Consider the following 11,567-nt stretch of genomic DNA (forward strand, 5'->3'; position numbering starts at 1 on the left):
TCTTTAAGCAGCTCATTGTCAAAAAAAGTTTGCCGATTCCTAATGTAAACTATTTAAATTAAGTAACTTCCTGAATATATACTTTAGAATAAATGTTTTAAACTTTTAATCAATAATTTATTAATGTTTTTCATATCAAAAATTCTGTGCAAACATTATAAAATGCCAAAGGCATAAGTGATTGATTGATATAATTTCTCATCTCTCTTTTATGAAAACTTAAAAATATTAAGCATAATGGCAAATTATTTTAATTACTTTTGAAAATACTTATCATATATATTTATTGAAAATAACTAAAATATATCACTCTAAATAGATAATTAATTATATTCTAACTCCCGTACAATTCGCATCGATCCCAACACACATCTCCATCATATATTAACTAGAACTCCTAAGGGAAGAAACGATCTGGTAGATCTCATTTAAGTAGGAAGACTCAATCAGGATACATAATCTCGAGCAAAGCAAATGTGTTGATAGTATCACGTAAACCTTCAGTGGGACCTTTTACTGAGTGAGTTCGTGACAGTTTCCAACACATTGGTATGGTTACTGACATAAGGCATTCGGAAGGGACACAAACAAATCCGTGGAGAAGGTACTGGCTGGAGAGAGTTAGCTCTTAACAGAGAAAAATGAGAGTATTTGCTAAGACAATCACGAACCCTCGTGGCCTAAGAACTAATAAATAATAATAACAACTTCTATGAAATTAGTATATGCTTTAATACATCATTAGTTTTTTTAAAAAGAATGCTAAAAACTTGAATTTTTTGCTTTAATTAATCAATTTTAAGGGATATTTAGATTAATTTTAATGTGTTGTATATTTTATAAACATTGGATAGTTATATGTAACCATAGTTTGTAGGTTAGGTATTTACTTATTTAATGCCTAATATATCCCAATACATAGCGTTACCTAATATAGCTTGTACATAGTTATAAGTAGCATAGCTAGAATCAATATTAGGGAAGGAGGTCGGAATAAGAATGTGTAAAACCCACGTTTACACTGTGGATGAAGAGTAAACTCATATATTTTATTATATATGTATATAAGTTCGTTTGTCACATTCAAATCTTTATCCTGTACTGTACAGTACTTGCTTTTTCTTAATTTATTAAGAAAAATCTGGACTTCCGTATTATGCTATTGATATGTTATGCTATTCGTGATATTTAATTGTTACCGTTAAAAGCTTATAATTTATATACTAATTCAACGCTTAATTTTCTGTTTTTTCCGTTCAAATACACACTTTTCTTAAATATATTCGTGTGTAAACATTATATACTTTATGTAAAGAGCATAAAATTATATCCAAAGTCTAAAGGTTATTTCACATTTTAGCAATTGCAGTAATTTATAAATACAGAAAACAATTCATTAAATATCTTATTTTTATGTTTCAGAACTTTTAGACTACGAAAACAGATCTGACTTTAACTCAAAATTAACATTTTAAGGCTTGTCTTATTCGACATGGCAGAAGAGGCACAGAAGTCTTATCACTGAGTGTGAAATGAGGGAAGTATGTAAAGTGACGAAGAGGAACTACACAAGAAATAAGGATAACATAGAGAATTGTGGTGTGAATGTCACACAAAACGCTCACGGTGGTTTAGCCTTGTTGAAAGAAGAAATGAAAAATTACCGAAAAGAGTAAAGTTGAGAAGAGTGAAAGGGAAGAGAAGCAGAGAATGACCAAGAAATTCCTGGGTAGAACAAATGGACGAGCGTTTGAAGGTGCGAAAGATTATGAGCATGAGAGGTGTGGAAAAGTGTGCTAGGAGAGATATGATAGTGGCAGAAGCGAAAGAAGTATACAGAGAGAAGTCTAGAAGAATTTGATAAATGAATAAATGTATGAGTGCAATCCCTGTTGCCGGCTGCTCACCCCTTTTGGGAGATACATCGGATAATTTTTACTGTACGTAGTACATATATAAATATTTTATTCACTTCTTATATATTAAAAATTTTTATATTTATATAAATCAAATTACGATTAATCTTAAATATTTCTGACATGCAAAAACATTTATTCGCTTGTTCAGTTTTGCTTTTTTGAAAATTTTCGTAAAATCCAATCCTCCTATTTCCTATCAGCTTCATAAACTATGATTACGTCCACGAAATGCAACTCTAACTGTACGCTAACCTAAAAATAGCATTTTAATAGGCCTATATTTTCTCTAGTTTTATAACACAATCAAATTAATTAATATATTAAGAGTATCATTCATGCTTATAATATTTGCAGGATATGACTCAAAATACGAATATCTTTCTTATTCAATGTAATATTTATTTATTACAGTAGAACCTCGAAAACTCGACCTAATGTGGACCGAAGGGTGGCCGAGTTTGTGAAAATGCCGAGTTATCGGGAATGGGGTTAAAAAAATAAGTACGAGTATTTCCTCAGAAAATACTGTACTGTACTTGTACAGTATTTACTTGTACAGAATATAACAGAGAATAAACTGCCCAAATACCCTTAAACAAAGGAAAAGTACGTCCTTTATGAAGACATAGAGCCACTACATGAAAATGAAAATTAATGAATACACTATGTACAGTAATTTACCTGATAAGACAGACCTCAGAAAAATACTTTATGAGAGCTTTTATACTTTTATAAAGCTGTCTATAATGAAAATTAATTAACTAAGGATTTTTTCGCCCTGCCAAGGTGTGGACCAGTTATCCGGAGTGCTAAGTTATCGAGGGACGAGTTTTCGAGGTTCTACTGTAATAGAATTTAACTTATGTTACAGTTATTCTTCTGCTAATTTTCAAAATTTTTCTGATATATTTCATAGTGGATTATCTATAACAGAGAGGGATTTAGACTTGTTGTGGGCCTAAACTATAACATATAAGAAACTCTTCCTCGCCATCAAACAATAAATTTAAACTGTATCTTCTTAGCGTGAGACATTGAGTTGTGCATTGTTTAGTTTAGGGTTTAAGTCTATGTGCGAATTTGATAACTTTTGTATAAGTTACATTTATACTATAAGATTTCTAAATACAATCGAACCTACAATAATGCCACCTCTAAACGGCGGCCCTTTTTTCCAGGAATGTTTCTTTTAAAAATGCATATAAAATAACCTCCATATTCCCTCCAAAATATTGTTATGTTCCCGTAAATGGCCGTTGTTTAAAAATTTGATTGTATATTGTATTATTATTATTTTTCAATACTGCTAACTTATATAATTTTTCCTGTGTTCCATTACTGTTCTAAAATTAAATTTATATTTTAACAGTAATTCTTTTATGCACACTTGTTTTTTACTTCTTTACAATTAAACATTTTTATTTAATCATATATAATTACATATCATATTGATGAAATAAAGCAAAGCAGCACATGGGCAATCTGCCAAGGGAGGGGGGATATCTCCGGGGAGAACTTTCTATGAGAAATTGGTCCTATTTAGGTATTAGACATGTCACATGTGTAAAAAACCCAGAAAACTCCACGTGGCCAGTCCGTCGGTGAGGCACAAACCCGTAACCAACCAGTATTCAATGGTTTTATTCACCCAGTCACTGGTGGGCATATACAATAGCATATATATAGTCAAACCTGTCTATAACGGAACTTGTATATACCGAAAACCGATTTATATCACGCAGAGCGTATGAAAAAATATAAAAATTTTCAATAGATTTTCATCTTTCAAGGATAAGGAAGACGAAGCCGTCGTTTTTGGAATTCTGCCTGATGGCTTTGGGTACTTACTATTTAAATTTAGTTAAACCAGTTTTGAAGAAACTATATTTAAATAGAATTATGTAAACACGAGCGAAAGTCGCTTTAGATTTTGGATAGGTTTAGACACCAGGTTTGATTTATTAATCGTTTATTGGCCCTCACCGAAAATAAATTGCCAGTATCAACTTGCAGATTTTGGATTAAATATTAAAAACCAATTCTACTATTGAAGAATAAGCTGCTAGGATATAAATAAAAACTTATTTTTGTATGGTTCTAGTCGAATTTATCCAATGATTCATATTATTATTTTATTTTCGCTTAGACTTGATACACAATTCGGTTGATATTACAGGGAATCAATTAAAGAACTATCTCGCAAAATAACTGATCCCCTATACCAAATAAAGAGCTATAATTTATAATTTTGTAATTATTTAATTAGCGTTTATAGTTCAATAATTGAATATAATGATTTTGTATTTTATCTGAACATATATAAGTCAATAACATCGAAAGGAGGATCAAAAGGATGATCAAAAAAGCGGATCATAAAGGGGATAATGGTCAAAAAGTCGATAGGATCAAAAAGATTAACAAAAAATCGAGCAGCGCTTCAACATGCTCGACTTTTTAATCTTCCTGTTGATTTTTTTATTCTCTTTTTTATCTGTTTTATGCAGGAAAAGTAAAATATGGGGAAATACATAGAGAGAAATGTAAAGAAAATTGTTATGTTGAGAAATTCATTCAAAAATAAGGCATATAACCAGGGGCGGATCTAGCTTTTTCGGGGCCTAGGGCTTATTAAAGTCCAATGGGACTCCATTTTTTGTTAGATTAAAAATCTTTAAATTTGGGTTTAAAATTCATTTTTAATAACATCAAAATCAGTTTAAATATATTTATTTATGAAATGTTAATGAAAAAGTATTAAAAATTTATGATAATAATTCAATTTTTGTGGGCCCTTGACACTTGGAGGCCAGGGCTTAAGCCCTGTTAGTCCCTATGTAGATCCGCTAAAGTTATATGCAGGGGCATATAACTTTATGATATCTCAGATTAAATTATATATAGAAATAATCAATAAAAAATTTTATATTCTTGCTGATTCAAACAATAAAAACCGGAATAAGTTTGACTTAAAGATTGACATAAAGATAACACAGTGATACGTAACGAAGCAAATACTATTGTCAATTATAATTCTTATTTATTGAGCAATTATTAAATATTAATCATTTTTTTAAAAATCTATCGAATATATTTTATATTTATATAATTATTTTTTGAAGGTTCAAAAGTCTGATTCATTAAACCAAAAGAATTATAATTCACGTTATTTTCTTTGTGTATTATTGTAATATAGCCCTTAAACCAGTTTTATAGCATCACCAATTAAGCAATAAATATTAATATATTATATATGTTCTAAGCAATTGAAGTGACATTTATGGAAACGTTTATCTGCATACTTGGTGAAAACGATAACCTTGTTGGAAATTCCCCAAAGTTAATGATCCAAATACTTATTTAGACCTTAATCTATAAAAGTGTCTGTCAGCCTGTCTGTTCTCTATACACTTCCAAACTGATCTGCACCAAATTTTTGATAGTTAGGACCCCGGAAAATATAGGTTATCGTGAAACCTGGACACCACCACCTCTTCTCTTGATATGAAACTTTTTGCAAACTTTATATTATATTATTTAAATAATTATCAATAAATCAGTAATTTAATAATTCTTAATTAAAATTTACTTGTCTCTCTTTTAATTTTCTCAAATCTTCTTCTTCTTTTTGTCGTTGTTTTTTTCGTTGTTCCAAGTACTCTTGCCACATCTGTTCCTCTTCTTCCTTCTTCTTCTTTAATTTCTCCTGTTGGAATGTTTAATAGAATCAAATTATTAATTAAAGATTTTATAATTAAAATTATTATAATTATATTCATTTTCATATTTTAAAATAGGACATACTTCCATGGCCATTTCGGCTTCGGATATTTTCGGTTGTTCCGCTTCCCTAGAATATTGTTATTAATTAATTCTTAAAATTAAAAACAAAAAAACATTTAAAAANAAACTTGATTTTATTTTCCTTACTTTTTCCTAAAAATAAAAATAAAAATAATTAAATTTAATTATAATATTAATTAAAAATTAAAGTTTTCTTTATAAAAATATCTAAAATTTCTATCAATTTTTATTAAAAATTGTTTTTCTTTTCTTTTTAGTTTTAGATATGGATCCACGAATACAAATATGGATAAATACAAATACAGAAATTCGGATAGGGAGAAAAATTTGGATAAAATCCAAATATTTTTACATTTTTCAAATATTTTTTTTTTATTTTTTGTTTTTTTGGATTTTTCAAATTCTTATATATTTGAATCGAAAGCCAAAAATACAGATTTGGAAATGTACAAATACAAAAAGAAAATTTTATTGATATTTAATTACAAGTCAAAGCCCGAAGCTCGTTAATACGACTTAAAATTGATACTTTGTATTAAGAAAATTCGTATTAATCGAACTCGTTAACATCGGAATGCCTATTGTTCTTCGTCCGCAGGGTTGCAAATTTACTTCGCATAAACCGATAACGTAATAAAGGGGTTTGATTGTATCAATATATTTTTCTGAAATTTTTTGAGTTGCTGAAAAATATTTTGAGAAATTTCTGTAAAATTTCAGCCACTCTTAGATGTTTCTAAAACTTCTTTAGAATTCTCACAAATTTCTATAAAATTTTCACATATTTGTATAAATTTCTATACAATTTTTTCAGAAAAAAATTAAAATTTATTTGTTTTTATACATAAAAACATTAAGTAAATTATTAATTAAGTTAAATTAGTAATTAATTTAAATTATCAACTAAAAGTTTCATACAATTTCCTTACAAAAATTAAGTTTTATTTTCATATCCTAGCACACAAATCCTGAATGATTGTATATATTATTAATGTGTAAAATTAATTAAATTACTAAATTTCTGTGTTCAATATTTAATTATTTATTTAAGTGTTATTAAGAAACCTGTAAAACCTGTATACGTAAAAACCTGTGTAAAACGGAATCGCACTGTACCGAATATTATTTCCGGTTTGGCAGGTTTCCGTTTCGAATGGGTTTTCTTTTATCATAGAAAATCGCTCCGTTTCGAAGAATTTTTTTCCGTTTAGGCAGGTTTCCGTTTAGGCAGGTTTCCGTTCTAGACAGGTTTTAATGTATTTTTAATTACTATCGTAGATCTTTAAAGTTCTACTCACTGGACTACTTGCTCCTGCTCTTCCTCGGATCCGCTAGAAAGAGAAAGTAACCCTGATGTATTATGCTCTTTGGGATATTATTATGCAATGTACTATACAAAGCATTGAACAAAATGTTAGTTTTGCCACTGTCAAGAAGGTTTAATTATATAATTTGGCACTCAGATTACTAACTAGATGTAAAAACATTTGGCAAAATATCCATATTCTCTAGCATCAAACACATATATAAAAAAAAAAAAAAAAGGAAAAAATCCGTAGATTTTACTGACAGAAAATATTTATTGTATTTTCTACCATTGGCATGAAAAAAAAGGATGAAACATTCCTTTCTTTCGAAATGCCACTCTTTAAAACTCATGTTCAAGTACTGCACATGATTTCTATTCGCGTGTATCATGATGTTGTGCGGTTTATCACTCTGGAAAACTCACAATTAAAAATATCTCTAAGCTATTTCGCTTCATTTTTTTCTCTGTCACTTATGTTTATTCTGAAAATTAATCCCTTTGACATTTGTGAAGTAAAAATAAAGATCGAAATTAAAATGTTTGATATTATTTTAAATAAATTTTCGTTTTTAAAACAAATGATAAGCGCGAGAAGGGAAGAAAATAAGAGTATAAGCTGTTTTAGGCTTTAAAATGATGTTTTAAAATATTGAATAAAGAAATAAGGTTTAAAAGTATTGTATAGGGTACTAATAAGAACTTTTAAATAATAAATACAGAAATAATAAGGTTTTAAAATCTGTAGAAGGTATTAATAAGGTTTATTAAGAGCTGAATAAGGAAATAATAAAGTTTTTTAAGTACTGAATAAGGATATAATAAGGTTTTAAAGTACTTTATAGGAGATTAATGAAGTGTTTTTAATTATTACATAAAGAAGTACTAAGCTGCCATGAAAAGTAAGAATCAAGATTTTTAAAGGCTGAATAAGGGCTATTTTTAAAAGGCTTTTAATTATTGTTGAATGAAGAAAGATAAGGTTTTTAGAGTACTTTGTCAAAAAATAATAAGGATTTTAAAGTACTAAATAAAGAATTAATAAGGCGTAGGCTATATATAGTAATAATAATAAGATTGTTTAAATATTAAAAAAATGGATAAATATTTCTTAAAATTATCTTAATTTTAATACCTTTTCGGAATTTTAAACATTTTTATATTACCAAATCGAGATTATTTTACGAGTTGAAAAGATGTATAAATAAGAAAATGGCGCTAACAGATATTCATTAAATGATTTAAACAATAGATAATGACTAAAATCACGAGTTTATTTATGATATAAAACAATAAGGCAAAGGAACGATTTCTCATAAAGATCCATTCAACATGAAAATAGCGCATTGTACAAGAGTAGAGGGTGAAAGGTGTAGAATGTCGTCGAAGGAGCACTGTGGCAAAATAAGGAGGGTTTTGGTCATCGGAGCGACGTAAAAATCAATGCCCTAAATGGCAACACTCTTCTATAAACACAGGATTGAATGTCGCGCCGTTGCTAAGCAACCGGTGACGTATCTCGATGCCGGAAATACATAAAACTTACAAATGACACGTCACACGAGAAACGAACGATAACCCCCATCAACCGCTTTCACGGCAATCCCGGTAAGAAAACTCGAAGATGATTTTATTTCTCACAATCTTTCTGGCATGGATGAGTCAAAATAAGTTCTTGACGGTTATATTTTTAAGTTGTTTCTTTCTATATTTATCATCTGCAGCTGTTTCCACCGCAAAACTCGGATTTCACTTTTCTCAGCACTTCACCCCCTAAGCCAAAATATGAATTCTAACTCCACTTTTATGATTAATGAATGTTATATTTATATAACTTCCTCGAAAATGTACCGTAAAACGTTTTAATTAATTAATTTCCTGGCATTTCTCAACTTTTAATTGCTCTAGTTTCCAAATCATTTCGATTTTTTAAGAAATTTTAAGCTCATTTTCCTTAAAATTCTCTCTCCTCTTCTATTTTTTCTGGTCTTAATATTTTAAGGTACGAGTTTGAAAAATATCATAAACAAACTTGGCTCCTCCTCATCTTTAACGCATTTTTCCGTGTCATAATCAACTGTAACCTTATAAACTTTCTTAAATCTATCGAAAATAAATGTAATTGTGCTTATTAAACGAATAAATTAATGTATTATAACACTAAAAATATTAATAATCCTCAAGAAAGTCAGTTATTGCTGCATTAAGAGAATCAAACTCTTGGCTCCTCCTCATCTTTAACACATTTTTCCGCATCATAATCATCTGTACCTTATAAATTCTCGTAAATATATTTAAAATAAACATAATTCTGTTTATTATACGAATAAATTATTAAATTATAACAATAAAAATATTAATTATCAGCAAGAAAAGTCTAGTTATAATTGCGTAAAGGACGAGTATAACTACTCAAATTTTTAATGAAAAAAGTTTACCTGTATTCTCTTTCGTCGTCGGACATCTTGGAACGTCTTATCTAAGAAATATATTTTAATCTTATTAAAACTTACATATAGAAGATAATCTATAAATATAACTGTAAGAGGAGAAGTAAAGAAAATATAAACATAAAAATATCTTTCTTTGCTCAACCAAAATGTCTGGTAGAGCGAAAATAAAGGAGTTCCACGGAACTCCTTTATTTTCCACGGAATAAATTCAGTTTTCGTCGATTATTATCGTGTCGAATTTTGTTAATTATAATTAATTTTAACTACAGAAAAGAATATCCTCTCGCTGCATAAATTATATCAATTTAGGTTGTCATTCATAATTTATTTCAGAAAAAAGTCGAGATTTTAATCACTAATTGGTTACGTGAAAGAGTTCTTTCTCCTTTGTGTATGCAAGAACGAATTTCCTCGATATCAAATGTATCCTTGGCTTTCTCTTATCTTTGCTGTATTCTTATAGCTTAGGATCATCAGATAATTTGTCTATTTTAATCTTCAATTGGAAAATGATAAAGAAATTAGATGAAAACTTTCCAAGATTGCGGAAATATCACGAATAATTTTTCGTAAAAGTCAATCTACACTACAAATCTTAGACAAGGATATGAATGCTGCACTTGTTTAAGACGTCCATTTTTTAAATTATTAAAAACTTTAAACATAAATGCTCTTTTTTAAGGAGAAATACGGATTAGAATTGGAAAAATGACCGAAATTACATGAAATGTTCCAATTTTCGAGACTTCGAGAGGCAAAATCGTGATTTTTCTCTCACCAAAACGTTTCTTTGACGGAAACAATTAAAGAACTTTCTTAAGAGTAAAGTATTTTTTAAATAAAGTTTTACTCACTAAGGGTTTTTTTAAATGAAATAAATTATTCTAGAAATCGAACAAAAAGCTTATACGAACCTTTCAACCGAAACTTCCCAAAACTCTTCGTTAGATGTCGACACTCGGCTGCTACGTCATCGGCTCCACTTCTACTATTTAGCAAAGACCACCCCCACTCCTGACCAACCCTGGGTCCTCAGTGAGCACGTGCCGGACTCGATCTCACGTGCACCTCAACTTCCATAAAAGGAGGGAGAGAAATCTGAGAATAGACGTTTAACTCGGAATGCAAGCGGCTGGCTATTGTGCACTTTCTCGTGCTTCGTTCCTCTTCTCTCTATTAAATTTTCAGCTTTTTTGACAAATTTTATTAAAAAAATATTTATTTTTGTGTTTTATTTAAAGGGCGGAATGTTTAGACGGAGTTAATACCTCATCCCCCACTCATTCCCTGCCAACAGGAGATGAAAGTTTTGCTAACGTGTACACTTTGTAATTAAAAATTAATCCTTTGCCAAGTATCTTTTTCTTTATCCCTCGCTCCAATTGAGATTTTATTTTGGTTCTACCTTCATCTTTTAAAAAGTCACACTTTCGCACCCCTCTATATTTCCATATATCGGATTTTAAAGGTATAAATCTACAACACGCAACACACATTTGGGTAGAGTCCAGGGAGTTTTGCGGATGAAGAAGAAGAAAATCGACCTCCTACAGAGGACTCGAGGATTTTTAGATCCTTCATCTCGACCTTAGAATAGGAAAAAGGATGAATTTCGAACTTAAAATGTATAAAGATGCGAGTAATCGCTTTCGCCCACATTGCCTCTTCCTATCATCCGCCTATGACGTAAGAAAAATGTAAATTCTTTTAAATTCGTCACAGTATAGCTATTTTTAAAATGTTGTTGTACGTTTATCTGGAAGCAAAATGTAACAAAATTTGCTACTTGAATTCCATATACAGTTTTGCAGTTTTATTTGTGAAATAAACGCTGTTTAAACTCGAGACGACAAGTTACCTTCGCAGATTTTTCATCATCTTCTATGCTTTTATTCAACTGATTCGATCTGAATTTCCATAGAATAAAATGGAAAATACCATTAATGCTCGTGATTATCTTCATATTATATTTTTCTTACATATTTTGTATCAAAAGTTAATTTATTTTAATTAAATAATAAAGTATCCTTTTCGATTTCCTCTTCCTCTGTTCGAGCATTACGAAATGACCTCCAAACAACGGACACC

General features: G+C 29.5%; 1 protein-coding gene across 1 annotated transcript; it reads right to left on the minus strand.

Moving 5' to 3' along the window:
- Positions 1-5,462: 5,462 nt before the first annotated feature.
- On the minus strand, positions 5,463-10,604 carry LOC111615838 (mediator of RNA polymerase II transcription subunit 2-like). Its single transcript, XM_023357270.1, has 6 exons — positions 10,394-10,604; positions 9,465-9,505; positions 7,019-7,051; positions 5,847-5,852; positions 5,721-5,766; positions 5,463-5,622 (listed from the first exon to the last, which is right to left on the minus strand). Exons 2-6 carry the CDS (start codon positions 9,488-9,490, stop codon positions 5,491-5,493), a joined length of 243 nt encoding a protein of 80 aa, XP_023213038.1. The 5' UTR covers positions 9,491-9,505; positions 10,394-10,604; the 3' UTR covers positions 5,463-5,490.
- Between the last annotated feature and the right edge of the window lie 963 nt (positions 10,605-11,567).

Source organism: Centruroides sculpturatus, unplaced genomic scaffold, assembly GCF_000671375.1.
Source record: "Centruroides sculpturatus isolate CEXI.00-Female unplaced genomic scaffold, Cexi_2.0 scaffold2760, whole genome shotgun sequence".
In the NCBI taxonomy this organism is placed as follows: Eukaryota; Metazoa; Arthropoda; class Arachnida; order Scorpiones; family Buthidae; genus Centruroides; species Centruroides sculpturatus.

What these genes read in the sequence shown, in the direction of transcription:
- LOC111615838 (XM_023357270.1), bottom strand. Translation starts at nt 9,490, where the DNA reads ATGTCCGACGACGAAAGAGAATACAG. An exon ending in GACGACGAAAGAGAATACAG is followed by an intron (nt 7,052 to 9,464) that starts GTAAACTTTTTT and finishes TTCTCTTTCTAG; the next exon opens with CGGATCCGAGGAAGAGCAGG. An exon ending in AAGCCGAAATGGCCATGGAA is followed by an intron (nt 5,623 to 5,720) that starts GTATGTCCTATT and finishes ACATTCCAACAG; the next exon opens with GAGAAATTAAAGAAGAAGAA.